An 18,314-nucleotide genomic window follows, 5' to 3' on the forward strand; every position below is an offset into this window, starting at 1 on the left:
AAAGATTGGCGATATGAGGTGCCTCTCCATCACAGCCCTGACTGCTCTGAGAGAGTGACGGCTGCTTCACCATCAATATTAACAGGGGAAAGGGTTAATGGCGTTCTTGGTAGGAAATCTCCAAGCTTTTTTCTGGGAACTCGAGGTCGCCGTCATCACTAATGCATCCAACGCCTGCCTTTCCCATTGCTTTGCCGAGTTCTGATCACTGCCCACATCACCCATGGCCTGACACCGCTAGGCTCGAGTTTAATGTACAACAAGCAGGGCACATTAAATCCAGAAACACATTCTGTCATTTTAGATTTATTTGGCTATTCAAAAAAAGCAGATCGATATAAGCTCATAGCGTGTCACTTCGTGCCGTGTTATATGCTATGTATTTTTTAATCATGTAAATGTGTGCAAAGTAACCTTTTATATATATATATTTATACACACACCGGTATATATATATACAGTATATATATACCGGTATACTTTTTTATTTTTTTACTTTGCTACACGTGACTGACGGTTTCTGGAAGATACAAAGGTTTTTTCGTCGACAGCATGTTTTATGGAGCACTGGCAGTCTGTTGGCAATTGTAAGCTGTGTCGCAGCTCGAGGGTTCTCCACGCAGAAGGCTGAGACATTTGTTTTTCAACTGTCGCCTACTTTCCGTGAAAGACGGTGGCACCGCCATTGTCTTGCATGACAAAAAGGATTCTCTGACAATGAGCACAACAAACATTAATCACTCGGCTCACACACTTCAGTGTTTCTGAGCTGTAGCGTAAGGACTCCATTCCTTTTGAATGACAAGAAATAAAAGTTGAAAGAAAATGCATGAGAAGGGAAGAATGGATCTGTCAAGACTAACACATCTCTGAATAGTATTTTCTGCTTTATTAGTCATAGTTAATGGCTTTGAAGGAGCTGTGAGGGATGCAAAAAGGCCTTTATTCCAAATCCATAAGTTGCGGCAAATAGTTTCTGTGATTAAATAATATCATCTGACAATCGTATACACAGAGGGTGCCCATTTCCTGAGCTTGAATACCCTGCAAGATCCTCAGTGCTAATTGAACTCTGGACCCAGGTCCATTTTTCAGTGAAATTCACACTGAGCATTTTGCAGTGTAGACTGTATTACTATTCTTATGGACTGGAAGGGGAGGCCAGACAAAAGAAAAACATCCACAAAGCATACTGCACAGGTTGAATCCATTTTCGGACACCGCCGTCGCCTGAGAACACAATGTGTAATCTTATATCACGTGAGCTCGCTGTATCACCAATGATTAATGCACATATTCCTTTGAATGAGAAAGGCGATGTGTTCATGTCAACCAAGCTACCATTAATTTACTTTGGAGAGAGACCTAGGCTATTTTCTTTTGTTGTTTTCTTTATAGTGAAGAGCAATCATATCCCTTTTATTGAGAGGTATGTAAGAAACTGCATTATGACTATAGCTGATAAACTGTAGCCTATGGGAACCAGACGAAACGTAAGCTTGTTTTTCATTTGCTCTGGCAGAGATGACTGGCCCCTCGAAAAATAATGGCTCTTTTTCAAGAGAATGGATAATAGATCCATTATTTGAGCTATTTTGGGTAAAAAATTATAATGTTTGTTCGCCTATAATGCCATGCCCAAAATAGTGACGCCAGGTTGAAAGTGGTTAAAAATGTATGGTTGCAGACATGAAAGCATGTCTATAATAATATGCTATCTCCATATTTTAACTTACTTGATCACACTACAGCGTCACACAAAAGCGTCAAATGTAGCAGATGTACACGCTTGACGAGTTGCGCATTTCGAGGTTGTAGAACTTTAGAATTTGAATATTGAAAAGTAAGTTTTGGACATAATGAGGTATCTACCCGACAGAGACGATAATATGTAATATTATACGTAGTGTCTATTTTCTGGACTTCTGGCACGTCGACGTAACTTGTTTGTAATCCAGGTATAACATCTCTGAAAATGTACTCACGTTGAATATCTATGGTGACAGTGGCGTCCTTTCCGTTGGGAGCCGCCTTGTTGGAGGCGCGGCAGGTGATCTGTTGGCCGGACTCGATGTTGGAGGGAGAGAGGTATAGCGTGCTGACGGTGCTCTCTCGTCGGCCGTCCCGCAGCAGTGTCTGAGGAGTCAAGCAGAAAGAAAACACACGAATTATCCCCCCGAAAATATGGATAACAGCATTTAGAAAAGGATAAATAAAACAGAGGAACAGCCCAGTGTGACTACCTGCCATGCACGGGTCCCTGAAGTACAAAGAGGGATGGCTCCAGGGGGGGTAAGGGGGAGCTTTAGCCCCCTCTGGTAGAGGCCTATTTTACTGCTGTTTCAGTGCTGTAGTGCCGAAATGATTTCGGCTCGTCAAAAAATTTCAGTAGCACCGAAGAGACGACTTTAGGACGGTACCCGCCCCCCGAACCTCAAATGACGTCACATTGTAGGCTCTACAGAGCCAAACCGACTTTTATTTGGCTCTAAAATAGGAGTATGAATCGGCCCTTAGCCCCCCCTACAAATAATCCCAATTGAGTGACTTCTATGCAAACCAAGATGCATTAGTCCACCGTCTAAATAGCCAGCACCTCCATAGCACCCCCAGTCACAATTTTCAGTGGTTCCCAAACTGTTCAGGTTAAGACCCAAAAGAGAGATTAGAGGTTTTCCCGGGACCCAAACTAGTGGAAATAGCTGATTTGTTTTCTAATTTATGGAATATCTTAGATTTTTCTTTAAATTCTTCATGATTTTACTGAAAAATATCAGTAGGCTTCATTGTTACTTCACGTCCTCCGTCTGGGTGAACAGCAGCTGAACATGTATTCATTATTGATTATAATAAATACATTTTTAATGAAAATGTTAAGCATAACTAACTTTCCTTAATGCGGGTAAATGTTCATTCAAATATGCTTCATTTGGGAGGATGGAATGTCATGCCTCTGCTTTTCTACTTCTTCTCCTACCACTGAAGGGTCATGTCATGGTTAATGCAAAACGGCATATAATGCAATATTGACATTACCGGGAGAGTTTGGCCTCTAAATATGCAGGCCCCGCTTCCTCCATTTCTCAACCAAAGAATGACAAAATTAACAAACTGCTGCAAAGTAATGCATTCATAATTAAACGTGTCGGAATCCTCCCTCATTTGTTTCTTCCCCAGTCATGATTAAAGCATGACAGGGGTGGTCCGTCTTGCCCTGTGGATCAAATTAAAAATCTCAGTTGTCATTAAATTGCCATGGCAAGCCTTTTAGAGGATAGCTGTTGGAGGAAAGGGCAGAGATAGAGCACCAGGCATGGGGGGATTCTAGAACGACGGGGACAAAGTCAAAATCCTCAGTGTTATCATAACCAAATGGATACATTTGGTTACGTTTGTACACTGTCAAGACACTGTGGATTTTACTGTGGAGTGCCTGGGGTGAGAAGAAGCATTGGGGAACATCTTACATTGTTGATGTAACTTTGGACCGTACACTGAAATCAAACAATAAAAAGCCTTCTAAATGTCCAATTTAAACCCATATTTGATGATGCATGCTTGTTAAAATAAAACAGTATTAGATCTGATCATTGCGTTTAACCCATGAGATCTTTCATATTTGAGCATGCTTTAACATAATTGTTTGTTTTGTATACTGTGCGCGTGCATGTGTGTGTGTGTGTGTGTGTGTGTGTGTGTGTGTGTGTGTGTGTGTGTGTGTTTTAATGCATCAGCTCCATTAAATAAAAGATCAACTCATGAGTCATCCCCCTACCGACATTTAAGGCCTGCTGATGCTAACGCACATCGCTTGTTGATGACACATGCCCTGAAATGCAGGATAAATAAGCAAAATCATATACCCAAATAGTATACATAGTGACCAATTGAACTCCTCTGATGACAGTGGAGAAGTTGGGACGGCAGTGACTCAGGAGGATGCAGAGCAGCAGCAAAAGGTTCCCATATCAAGACTACTGTATAAACCCCAAACTGCTCGCAATGAGCAGCTTGGTGCCTTGCATGGTTGCACCCACCGTTGAATGAATGTGCGTGCGTGCAAAACGGGTGAATGTAATGCACATTTGTAATGCGCTTTGGAGAAAGGCGTTATATAAATGTGCCATTTAGAAATGTCCTCAGGACAAAATAGACCAAAAAGCCACACAGTAAAAATCCTCAGTTAATTTAACTCTGCAAGTATAAGCAAATAGACCCCTTACTGGTTACATCCGTACACTCTGAGTTACAAATGGATAAATTAAAAGTGAGGATTTTATTGTGCAACAACAGGGGGAGAGGGGGGGTGGCGCGCTAGTGGGTGGGCGGCAGATATATTAAGTTTCAGCCTAGAAAATTCTGCCCGGCATCCCGATGGAATAACAGAGTTAAGGAAAGCTTTTTACTTTTTAGGTTATTTATAATGCTGTTAGAGAAACTTGCAATGAACGCAAGAACCGACAAAGCATCAATTCACGGCTATAAAAACCGAGCCAAGCAATCGATAGGCATGAGTGCAAGGGTCAGAGACATACCGCCATGGCATTGATCTGGAAATTCTAGGAAAAAGCATGCAAGGGAGCAGAGCTAGTAGGAGAAACAGGTCAAGAGTTTCCAGAGATAAGGTCGAAAAGACAAAGTTGATTCCTTTTTTTTCTTTTTCTTTTTCTCTCTCTCCAAGACCGTGCTTATATTGGAGTGAGTGGAGGAGGAGAGGAGGATATGCGATTGGGAGGATACGAGGACTTCTTGAAGAGATGAGTTTTTAGCTCATGACTGTCTTTACTCTCCTGCACGGTGAGTGGAAAAGGTCATTCCGCCGCCAGGGAGCGAGGGGAGGTGAAGAAGAATTGAGGTACAGTGATGATTTGAATGGTGCAGGCCGGGTGGGCATGTGGGGAGCAGCAGCTAAGTGGGGAGTGAGACTAGTGAGTGTGTTTGTGTGCACAGCCAAGTCCTGAGTGGTCCATTCTTTTTTCCTGCTCTAGGAAGGTACGTTCTGCCATGGTGGGCTGGTGTGTGTGTGTGTGTGGTGCAGACTGATATGGATGGCTACAGAGCTCTGAGGAGCCCAATTCACCTTGGCTGTTTCTACTAAACATGTTTCTTAGAAGCCTGTGGGGAGTGGAGGATCGGTGATGGAAGAAGTATACTCACATGTTTAACTTAAGTACAAACAGTGGTGGAAAGTAAATAAGTACATTTACGTAAGTAGAAGTACTGTACTTAATTCTGTACAATTTTGTGGTATTTGCAGTTTACTTGAGTATTTCAAATTTCCTTACTTCTATACTCCACTGCATCTCCAAAATATAAATAAATATTTTACTTTTACTCTACTACTTTTTTACACTGAAGTACCACCTCAGAAGATATTTGGCTCTCCAAGTACCACCATAATAAGCCAATAATGTGCTGCTCTGACAAAACTGTTCTATTCTATAAAATAAAACTTATATTAACGGCTAGGTGTGCTGTCATGCTCATTTCAGCACGGCTGGAGAGCCTATTTCAACCAATTGCTTGGTCAGAAGAACTACCTATAGTAATATAAATATTTCATTCCACTTTTGTCTTTTTTCTCCATTTTTAGGAGACTCCTCTATGTACCACCAGAGGGGGGCACAAGTACCACTAGTGGTACTAGTGCCACTAGTGGTTGGGAACCCCTGCTCTACTACATTCATTTGAAAACTTTGAAAATAGCCGATCTACAAGCTCCCTTTGCATCACATCTATTTTCAAAAGATGTTTATACATTTGGAAACTGGAAATGGGACATTTGGAATTCCGGAGTTTTACTTGTAACAGAGTACTTCTATATTGCAGTATTGATACTTTTACTTAAGTAAAACAACGTGAGTACTTTTTCCACCCCTGAGTAAAAGTATCAATACTGCAATGTAGACATAGGCCTACTCTGTTACAAGTAGAAGTCTCACATTCAAAATGTACAAACGTATTGGCATCGAAATACATGTGTATGTGTCCTATTTCACAAGGTCAAAATGTATAAAACATTTTCAAATAGCCAATCTACAAGCTCACAATGTGTCGCATCACATCACTGAAGTACGGCACCTGAGTTATACTGTACTTATTTCCTTTACACCACTGGGGGGGATAGTATACTGTACTTAGTTCCTTTACACCACTGGGGAGGATAGTATACTGTACTTAGTTCCTTTACACCACTGGGGAGGATAGTATACTGTACTTATAGTTCCTTTACACCACTGGGGAGGATAGTATACTGTACTTAGTTCCTTTACACCACTGGGGAGGATAGTATACTGTACTTAGTTCCTTTACACACTGGAGAGGATAGTATACTGTACTTATTTCCTTTACACCACTGGGGAGGATAGTATACTGTACTTAGTTCCTTTACACACTGGAGAGGATAGTATACTGTACTTATTTCCTTTACACCACTGGGGAGGATAGTATACTGTACTTAGTTCCTTTACACACTGGGAGGATAGTATACTGTACTTAGTTCCTTTACACACTGGAGAGGATAGTATACTGTACTTATTTCCTTTACACCACTGGGGAGGATAGTATACTGTACTTAGTTCCTTTACACACTGGAGAGGATAGTATACTGTACTTATTTCCTTTACACCACTGGGGAGGATAGTATACTGTACTTAGTTCCTTTACACACTGGAGAGGATAGTATACTGTACTTAGTTCCTTTACACACTGGAGAGGATAGTATACTGTACTTATTTCCTTTACACCACTGGGGAGGATAGTATACTGTACTTAGTTCCTTTACACCACTGGGGAGGATAGTATACTGTACTTAGTTCCTTTACACACTGGAGAGGATAGTATACTGTACTTAGTTCCTTTACACACTGGAGAGGATAGTATACTGTACTTAGTTCCTTTACACACTGGGGGGATAGTATACTGTACTTAGTTCCTTTACACCACTGGGGAGGATAGTATACTGTACTTAGTTCCTTTACACCACTGGAGAGGATAGTATACTGTACTTAGTTCCTTTACACACTGGGAGGATAGTATACTGTACTTAGTTCCTTTACACACTGGGAGGATAGTATACTGTACTTAGTTCCTTTACACCACTGGGGGGGATAGTATACTGTACTTAGTTCCTTTACACACTGGGAGGATAGTATACTGTACTTAGTTCCTTTACACACTGGGAGGATAGTATACTGTACTTAGTTCCTTTAGTTCCTTTACACACTGGGAGGATAGTATACTGTACTTAGTTCCTTTACACACTGGGAGGATAGTATACTGTACTTAGTTCCTTTACACACTGGAGAGGATAGTATACTGTACTTAGTTCCTTTACACCACTGGGGGGGATAGTATACTGTACTTAGTTCCTTTACACACTGGGAGGATAGTATACTGTACTTAGTTCCTTTACACCACTGGGGAGGATAGTATACTGTACTTAGTTCCTTTACACCACTGGGGAGGATAGTATACTGTACTTAGTTCCTTTACACCACTGGGGAGGATAGTATACTGTACTTAGTTCCTTTACACCACTGGGGAGGATAGTATACTGTACTTAGTTCCTTTACACACTGGAGAGGATAGTATACTGTACTTAGTTCCTTTACACCACTGGGAGGATAGTATACTGTACTTAGTTCCTTTACACCACTGGGGAGGATAGTATACTGTACTTAGTTCCTTTACACACTGGAGAGGATAGTATACTGTACTTAGTTCCTTTACACACTGGAGAGGATAGTATACTGTACTTAGTTCCTTTACACACTGGGAGGATAGTATACTGTACTTATTTCCTTTACACCACTGGGAGGATAGTATACTGTACTTAGTTCCTTTACACACTGGGGAGGATAGTATACTGTACTTATTTCCTTTACACCACTGGGGAGGATAGTATACTGTACTTAGTTCCTTTACACACTGGGAGGATAGTATACTGTACTTAGTTCCTTTACACCACTGGGAGGATAGTATACTGTACTTAGTTCCTTTACACCACTGGGAGGATAGTATACTGTACTTAGTTCCTTTACACCACTGGGAGGATAGTATACTGTACTTAGTTCCTTTACACCACTGGGAGGATAGTATACTGTACTTAGTTCCTTTACACCACTGGGGAGGATAGTATACTGTACTTAGTTCCTTTACACCACTGGGAGGATAGTATACTGTACTTATTTCCTTTACACCACTGGGGGGGATAGTATACTGTACTTATTTCCTTTACACCACTGGGGGGATAGTATACTGTACTTAGTTCCTTTACACACTGGAGAGGATAGTATACTGTACTTAGTTCCTTTACACACTGGAGAGGATAGTATACTGTACTTAGTTCCTTTACACACTGGAGAGGATAGTATACTGTACTTAGTTCCTTTACACCACTGGGAGGATAGTATACTGTACTTAGTTCCTTTACACCACTGGGGAGGATAGTATACTGTACTTAGTTCCTTTACACCACTGGAGAGGATAGTATACTGTACTTAGTTCCTTTACACACTGGGGAGGATAGTATACTATACTTAGTTCCTTTACACCACTGGGGAGGATAGTATACTGTACTTAGTTCCTTTACACCACTGGGGAGGATAGTATACTGTACTTAGTTCCTTTACACTACTGGGAGTATACTGTACTTAGTTCCTTTACACCACTGGGAGGATAGTATACTGTACTTAGTTCCTTTACACACTGGGAGGATAGTATACTGTACTTAGTTCCTTTACACCACTGGGGAGGATAGTATACTATACTTAGTTCCTTTACACACTGGAGAGGATAGTATACTGTACTTAGTTCCTTTACACCACTGGGAGGATAGTATACTGTACTTAGTTCCTTTACACACTGGGAGGATAGTATACTGTACTTAGTTCCTTTACACCACTGGGGAGGATAGTATACTATACTTAGTTCCTTTACACCACTGGGAGGATAGTATACTATACTTAGTTCCTTTACACACTGGGAGGATAGTATACTGTACTTAGTTCCTTTACACCACTGGGTGGATAGTATACTGTACTTAGTTCCTTTACACACTGGGGGGATAGTATACTGTACTTAGTTCCTTTACACCACTGGGAGGATAGTATACTGTACTTAGTTCCTTTACACACTGGGGGGATAGTATACTGTACTTAGTTCCTTTACACACTGGGGGGATAGTATACTGTACTTAGTTCCTTTACACCACTGGGAGGATAGTATACTGTCTGTACTTAGTTCCTTTACACCACTGGGAGGATAGTATACTGTACTTAGTTCCTTTACACACTGGGAGGATAGTATACTGTACTTAGTTCCTTTACACCACTGGGGGGGATAGTATACTGTACTTAGTTCCTTTACACACTGGGAGGATAGTATACTGTACTTATTTCCTTGACACCACTGGGGAGGATAGTATACTGTACTTAGTTCCTTTACACACTGGGGAGGATAGTATACTGTACTTAGTTCCTTTACACACTGGAGAGGATAGTATACTGTACTTATTTCCTTTACACCACTGGGGAGGATAGTATACTGTACTTAGTTCCTTTACACACTGGGAGGATAGTATACTGTACTTAGTTCCTTTACACCACTGGGAGGATAGTATACTGTACTTAGTTCCTTTACACACTGGGAGGATAGTATACTGTACTTAGTTCCTTTACACACTGGGAGGATAGTATACTGTACTTAGTTCCTTTACACCACTGGGAGGATAGTATACTGTACTTAGTTCCTTTACACCACTGGGGAGGATAGTATACTGTACTTAGTTCCTTTACACACTGGGGGGATAGTATACTGTACTTAGTTCCTTTACACCACTGGGAGGATAGTATACTGTACTTAGTTCCTTTACACACTGGGGAGGATAGTATACTGTACTTAGTTCCTTTACACCACTGGGAGGATAGTATACTGTACTTAGTTCCTTTACACCACTGGGGGGGATATTATACTGTACTTAGTTCCTTTACACCACTGGGGAGGATAGTATACTGTACTTAGTTCCTTTACACACTGGGAGGATAGTATACTGTACTTAGTTCCTTTACACCACTGGGGAGGATAGTATACTGTACTTAGTTCCTTTACACCACTGGGAGGATAGTATACTGTACTTAGTTCCTTTACACACTGGAGAGGATAGTATACTGTACTTAGTTCCTTTACACACTGGAGAGGATAGTATACTGTACTTAGTTCCTTTACACACTGGGAGGATAGTATACTGTACTTAGTTCCTTTACACACTGGAGAGGATAGTATACTGTACTTAGTTCCTTTACACACTGGGAGGATAGTATACTGTACTTAGTTCCTTTACACACTGGAGAGGATAGTATACTGTACTTAGTTCCTTTACACACTGGGAGGATAGTATACTGTACTTAGTTCCTTTACACACTGGGAGGATAGTATACTGTACTTAGTTCCTTTACACCACTGGGAGGATAGTATACTGTACTTAGTTCCTTTACACACTGGAGAGGATAGTATACTGTACTTAGTTCCTTTACACACTGGGAGGATAGTATACTGTACTTAGTTCCTTTACACACTGGGAGGATAGTATACTGTACTTATTTCCTTTACACCACTGGGAGGATAGTATACTGTACTTAGTTCCTTTACACACTGGGGAGGATAGTATACTGTACTTATTTCCTTTACACCACTGGGGAGGATAGTATACTGTACTTAGTTCCTTTACACACTGGGAGGATAGTATACTGTACTTAGTTCCTATACACCACTGGGAGGATAGTATACTGTACTTAGTTCCTTTACACCACTGGGAGGATAGTATACTGTACTTAGTTCCTTTACACCACTGGGAGGATAGTATACTGTACTTAGTTCCTTTACACCACTGGGAGGATAGTATACTGTACTTAGTTCCTTTACACCACTGGGGAGGATAGTATACTGTACTTAGTTCCTTTACACCACTGGGAGGATAGTATACTGTACTTATTTCCTTTACACCACTGGGGGGGATAGTATACTGTACTTATTTCCTTTACACCACTGGGGGGGATAGTATACTGTACTTAGTTCCTTTACACACTGGAGAGGATAGTATACTGTACTTAGTTCCTTTACACACTGGAGAGGATAGTATACTGTACTTAGTTCCTTTACACACTGGAGAGGATAGTATACTGTACTTAGTTCCTTTACACCACTGGGAGGATAGTATACTGTACTTAGTTCCTTTACACCACTGGGGAGGATAGTATACTGTACTTAGTTCCTTTACACCACTGGAGAGGATAGTATACTGTACTTAGTTCCTTTACACACTGGGGAGGATAGTATACTATACTTAGTTCCTTTACACCACTGGGGAGGATAGTATACTGTACTTAGTTCCTTTACACACTGGGAGGATAGTATACTGTACTTAGTTCCTTTACACCACTGGGAGGATAGTATACTGTACTTAGTTCCTTTACACACTGGGAGGATAGTATACTGTACTTAGTTCCTTTACACCACTGGGAGGATAGTATACTGTACTTAGTTCCTTTACACCACTGGGAGGATAGTATACTGTACTTAGTTCCTTTACACACTGGGAGGATAGTATACTGTACTTAGTTCCTTTACACACTGGGAGGATAGTATACTGTACTTAGTTCCTTTACACACTGGGAGGATAGTATACTGTACTTAGTTCCTTTACACACTGGGAGGATAGTATACTGTACTTAGTTCCTTTACACACTGGGGAGGATAGTATACTGTACTTAGTTCCTTTACACCACTGGGAGGATAGTATACTGTACTTAGTTCCTTTACACCACTGGGAGGATAGTATACTGTACTTAGTTCCTTTACACCACTGGAGAGGATAGTATACTGTACTTAGTTCCTTTACACCACTGGGGAGGATAGTATACTGTACTTAGTTCCTTTACACACTGGGGAGGATAGTATACTGTACTTAGTTCCTTTAAACCACTGGGAGGATAGTATACTGTACTTAGTTCCTTTACACACTGGGAGGATAGTATACTGTACTTAGTTCCTTTACACACTGGGAGGATAGTATACTGTACTTAGTTCCTTTACACCACTGGGGAGGATAGTATACTGTACTTAGTTCCTTTACACACTGGGAGGATAGTATACTGTACTTAGTTCCTTTACACACTGGGAGGATAGTATACTGTACTTAGTTCCTTTACACACTGGGGAGGATAGTATACTGTACTTAGTTCCTTTAAACCACTGGGAGGATAGTATACTGTACTTAGTTCCTTTACACACTGGGAGGATAGTATACTGTACTTAGTTCCTTTACACACTGGGAGGATAGTATACTGTACTTAGTTCCTTTACACACTGGGAGGATAGTATACTGTACTTAGTTCCTTTACACACTGGGAGGATAGTATACTGTACTTAGTTCCTTTACACACTGGGAGGATAGTATACTGTACTTAGTTCCTTTACACCACTGGGAGGATAGTATACTGTACTTAGTTCCTTTAAACCACTGGGAGGATAGTATACTGTACTTAGTTCCTTTACACACTGGGAGGATAGTATACTGTACTTAGTTCCTTTACACACTGGGAGGATAGTATACTGTACTTAGTTCCTTTACACACTGGGAGGATAGTATACTGTACTTAGTTCCTTTACACACTGGGAGGATAGTATACTGTACTTAGTTCCTTTAAACCACTGGGAGGATAGTATACTGTACTTAGTTCCTTTAAACCACTGGGAGGATAGTATACTGTACTTAGTTCCTTTACACACTGGGAGGATAGTATACTGTACTTAGTTCCTTTACACACTGGAGAGGATAGTATGAGGGAATTTGTGAAGGCGAGAGATAGAGGTCCATTATCTTCTTAGATGTGGACAGCGCCGCACAGTGTTTTATTGAGCGTACCATATCCAGTTATCAAAGGAAAAATAAAGAGCTTGCAGTGTTTGTGTTCATAACCTGGGGGAAAAAATATACACTAATAAAAACATCAAACAAAACATCAATCAAAAAGCTGTGTTGTCTTGGTAACCACTTTCTAGTCCAACAAGCAGCTGCTACTGATTATAATTGTTGTTATGGTTACAGCATAGGCTACATGAGGTTTAACCATCCACGTGAACCCTGGTGACTCTATTCTGGGAATCTTGAATAGGTGAAAGTTTCGGGGGGAAACGGCAGAATTGCATGCTCACAACATGGACCGGTGCAATGTGTTCTGAGCTTGTAGATTGCATATGATATTTACGGCAACGAGATTTGATGATGTATGGGAAAAAACTAGGGGACCAAGTACAGAGGGCGGCAGTGGAACAGGGGTAGTGGCCGGTAGAGTGGCCGGATGGGAACCGCAATGTTCCCAGTTCCATCCCGGGCTCCCCCAGAACTAGTGTTGAAGTGTCCAATGAGCAAGACTCTGAACGCCCGGCCCTAATTGCTCCCAATGTGCAGGTGGGGGAGGCCCCTGGTCAACGAAGTATACAGGGTTCAACCACTTCAAATAAGCAAATGCACAAACCCTTGCATCCTATTCTGTGGGGAACAATCCTCAAAAACAGCCTGAACTACAAGCTCACATCCAGTTGCACTGCAGTGCATTGTGAGCTTGTAGATCGTCTAATTTTGGCAAAGACATTTGGTATAGTATATAGTAAAAAGTACACAACATGAACACTGCAAACTCTGGGACACTTTAGTAGACTTTAAGTGGTTAACACATTCCCGCCCGTTACAGACGGGATCGTGAGGCCAGTCAAGTGCCATACCAAAGTAGAAGAAGAGAACCTGGGCAACCAGGAAGTGCAGCCCCCACCACACTAGATTGGGTTAAAACGATCCCAAACATTAATTTACAACAGGCAAACTAAAATATATGTGGAAAACAAGACTAAATAAGACTAAGGCGGTAATCAGACCGGCAAGAAATGTTGCCAGGCTACGCTTAATAGATATTGACGGGCATACAGTACATTAGCACTTCAGCTTCAAGTTGAACCCAGCACAGCTCCGCTGTGGAGCGCTAATCAGCCATGCCACTTCTGAACCGTGGCGGACAAGGAAAATTAGTCTGGCGCTTGCTCTGCTTTCTCTACTGTTTGCCAGTGACGGCTAAAACCTCAGCTTTCTCTACTGTTTGCCAGTGACGGCTAAAACCTCAGCTTTCTCTACTGTTTGCCAGTGACGGCTAAAACCTCAGCTTTCTCTACTGTTTGCCAGTGTGGCAGACACCTAAAACCTCAGCTTTCTCTACTGTTTGCCAGTGTGGTAGACGGCTAAAACCTCAGCTTTCTCTACTGTTTGCCAGTGTGGTAGACACCTAAAACCTCAGCTTTCTCTACTGTTTGCCAGTGTGGTAGACACCTAAAACCTCAGCTTTCTCTACTGTTTGCCAGTGTGGCAGACACCTAAAACCTCAGCTTTCTCTACTGTTTGCCAGTGTGGTAGACGGCTAAAACCTCAGCTTTCTCTACTGTTTGCCAGTGTGGTAGACGGCTAAAACCTCAGCTTTCTCTACTGTTTGCCAGTGTGGCAGACACCTAAAACCTCAGCTTTCTCTACTGTTTGCCAGTGTGGTAGACGGCTAAAACCTCAGCTTTCTCTACTGTTTGCCAGTGTGGTAGACACCTAAAACCTCAGCTTTCTCTACTGTTTGCCAGTGTGGTAGACGGCTAAAACCTCAGCTTTCTCTACTGTTTGCCAGTGTGGCAGACACCTAAAACCTCAGCTTTCTCTACTGTTTGCCAGTGTGGTAGACACCTAAAACCTCAGCTTTCTCTACTGTTTGCCAGTGTGGTAGACGGCTAAAACCTCAGCTTTCTCTACTGTTTGCCAGTGTGGTAGACGGCTAAAACCTGATTTAAACTTTCGGTAGTTGTACGCCGCTGGTGGCACACGCAAAACATAGGCGATCTATGCTGAGCTTATGGGTTACGTTATGAGCTTGTTGATCTGCTATTTTCGGAGCGCAAAATGATGCAGAGCCAAGTATAACTGGCCTTTAAGGCCCCTAAAGGCCATGCACCTTGCACCCAACTGGACACCTTAAATCAGTAGATCTTTAAGGCCCCTAAAGGCCATGCACCTTGCACCCAACTGGACACCTTAAATCAGTAGATCTTTAAGGCCCCTAAAGGCCATGCACCTTGCACCCAACTGGACACCTTAAATCAGTAGATCTTTAAGGCCCCTAAAGGCCATGCACCTTGCACCCAACTGGACACCTTAAATCAGTAGATCTTTAAGGCCCCTAAAGGCAATGCACCTTGCACCCAACTGGACACCTTAAATCAGTAGATCTTTAAGGCCCCTAAAGGCCATGCACCTTGCACCCAACTGGACACCTTAAATCAGTAGATCTTTAAGGCCCTTAAAGGCCATGCACCTTGCACCCAACTGGACACCTTAAATCAGTAGATCAAAGTGTGCAAAGTGGCCATTTTGGCCTGAAGATCACACTAGAGGAACGGCCATGGGGACATTCAACATTACTGTGGTTCATCCATCATTCACGGACCATGAATGCATGTTTTATGGCAATAATAGACATTCAATTTTGGGAGGCGACTTTGGGAGGCAAATTAGGGAGGCCTTAGGAACCATGGGTTTGTGTCCGAGCATAGGCATGGTATGCGGTGATGCGAGGTTACTCCGTGGTGGGAAATAATACAAGTAGTATGGTATGATACAAGAGAACGCTAACTTGTAAGTTTTTCTTTTGTAGAAGAGGCAAACTAATAATTGTTTATGCCGTTTGCTTTGATGGAATAATTGATTGAACATGCACGCCATAATATGATTTGATTTGGGTGTGTTCTGTAATTTGTTTGTAGGCCTATGTGTAAACTTGAAACATTATTGTACTATAAAAAGGTCTATTTTTTCAAATCATAGGACAACATACGTGTTCAATCAATTATTCAATGAAAGCAAACGGCATAAACAATAAGTTTGCCTCTTCTACAAAAATAAAACTAACAAATTAGTTACAAGGCTGCATTCTGTCGCGCGTGCCAAGCTGTCATTCTCTTGTAGCCTATTATTTATTTCTAAATCTCACGACAGAGTAACCTCGCGTCTCGGAGGACAGTCAAGACGGGCAGTGTCAGTAGACCAATCACAGGCAGGCGGGCGTTACCATGCCTCAGCCATGCCTATGCTTGGACACAAACGAGATTCACGCGTCACCAACATCAGTATTATGCAAAAACACGCAAAAAAGGAAGTGCCATGGCAATCTGCCCATCAGATTTGGAGATATCTTGTGTGCAACTGTCTTAATGGTACATGGTGCAGGAAAGGTCAGCTAAATCAGCAGGGGCCACCCCCAGTGGAGCAGTAAAGGTGTACAGCCATGGCAATCAGCCTGCAGTTTTCAAGATATCTTTTTTTGGAGTAAAGCGACAGCGACAGACTGATGAGTTGAGAGCCACTATAGAGGGTATGCGCGTGACATAATCATCATACCCGGAAGTTATGTGGGAATGCCTACTAAGAAAATACTTTTCTGGCCTTGATAGCCCATGTATCCACACAGAAAAGTCCTATCTGATTGCGTTAAACGACATTAAACTCACTTTGCCACTCGATTTCCCATTTACTTTATGCATGCGCATACCCTCTATTGTGGCACATTAGCCACTATTCTAAAAATATTTAGAGAATTAGAGCATAGTTAGAACTTCTAACTATGCTCTAATTCTCTAAAGCTTTTAATGGCATTGGTGGGCCTGCACACATAATGACATAATAAGGTTTGATTCCGTTTCTGATTCTCATGGACTATACCCTTCCACATGGACCACAATAAAACTGAACTACTGTAAGTAACTAACAGTTTCAGGGTATGGAGGTTGCTGGGTTACCAAAAAGAGCCATAAGTAATTATTGTACCATTTGCATTTGAATGTGGGAAATATAAGCTAAACTGTAGAAAATGTACTTGATGGGAAACAAAGGCTTATGCAAGCAGGGATCAACATATTCAAAATATGCACAATGACCCGCACACCATCAGCACTGCAATATGAACACTTTTATTATTTAAGCAACGTTTCGGTCATAAGACCTTCTTCAAGGATGCCCGAAGGAGGCCTTTTGACCGAAACGTTGCTTAAATAATAAAAGTGTTCATATTAAAAATAGTTGATCAAAAGGGAAGGGTAGGAACGTTTTGTAGACCAAGCATATTGCACATGGATATACAGTAGTGCTGCATTCAACAGTCCTAATGATTAGGAGCAGTAGGCAGCTACACTATTTACCAGCACCCAGGGAGCAGTTAGGGGTTCAGCGTCTTGCTCAAGGACACTTGGACAGGATGCTTGGAGGAGCCGACGTCGAATCAGGAACCCTCCAATTCCTCTACCACCTGTGCCACTGTTTGAATCAGGAACCCTCCAATTCCTCTACCACCTGTGCCACTGTTTGAATCAGGAACCCTCCAATTCCTCTACCACCTGTGCCACTGTTTGAATCAGGAACCCTCCAATTCCTCTACCACCTGTGCCACTGTTTGCCATTAGTCCAGGAAAATGCCTCGTTCACACCAATGTGTCAGACAGCTACGCTAATTATAAGGAAGAATTCAGTTTAGAAAATGACTGTATCTATCTAAACACAGTGTGACGTAGGGGTGAAAAATTCATATAATAATTACATTTATTATAACAAATATAATTGATTTGAATGAAATAATGAATTTTCACTAATAGCGGAAATAGCCAATTTCTCCACCCTAAAACTTGATCATCAGATATACCTCAATAATACCTTGTAGGCAATACTTCAAATGTAGGCAATACCTTAATATCCCATTACCATGTAGGCAATACATCAATAACATGTAGGCAATACCTTAATACCTCAATACCATGTAAGCAATACCTCAATACCTCAATATCATGTAGGCAATACCTCAATACCATGTAGGCAATACCTCAATACCATGTAGGTAATACCTCAATACCATGTAGGTAATACCTCAATACCATGTAGGCAATAACTCAATACCATGTAGGTAATACCTCAATACCATGTAGGCAATACCTCAATACCATGTAGGTAATACCTCAATACCTCAATGTACAAGAAGTCTACACAATGACTGTCCTAGTGTAAACAGTCATGTCAACATTCCGCTACCTTGGAGTACATGGCGCCGCTCAGGACCAGGCCGTTGCGGATCCAGATGATGGAGGCAGCGGGTTTGGCGTTGTCGGCGTGACACGTGAGGTTGAGATGGTCGCCGGTCCGGAGACTCACCACCGGTGCTCCCACTATGACCGGCTCATCAGGA

The 18,314-nt window shown here is 41.8% G+C and overlaps 1 protein-coding gene across 1 annotated transcript in view; it reads right to left on the reverse strand.

Moving 5' to 3' along the window:
* Positions 1 to 18,314, reverse strand: part of LOC308327152 (kin of IRRE-like protein 3) — a 233,674-nt gene that overhangs the window by 67,613 nt on the left and 147,747 nt on the right. Inside the window, exons 4-5 of the mRNA XM_080780360.1 lie at positions 18,161 to 18,314; positions 1,986 to 2,136 (exon numbers count right to left, since the gene is read on the reverse strand). The exon at positions 18,161 to 18,314 is cut by the window's right edge and continues 4 nt beyond it. Coding sequence (XP_080636486.1) covers positions 1,986 to 2,136; positions 18,161 to 18,314 — 305 coding nt within the window. The remainder of the gene's footprint in view (positions 1 to 1,985; positions 2,137 to 18,160) is intronic.

This window comes from Protomyctophum bolini (assembly GCF_963924005.1).
Source record: "Protomyctophum bolini genome assembly, chromosome: 13".
Taxonomy (NCBI): domain Eukaryota; kingdom Metazoa; phylum Chordata; class Actinopteri; order Myctophiformes; family Myctophidae; genus Protomyctophum; species Protomyctophum bolini.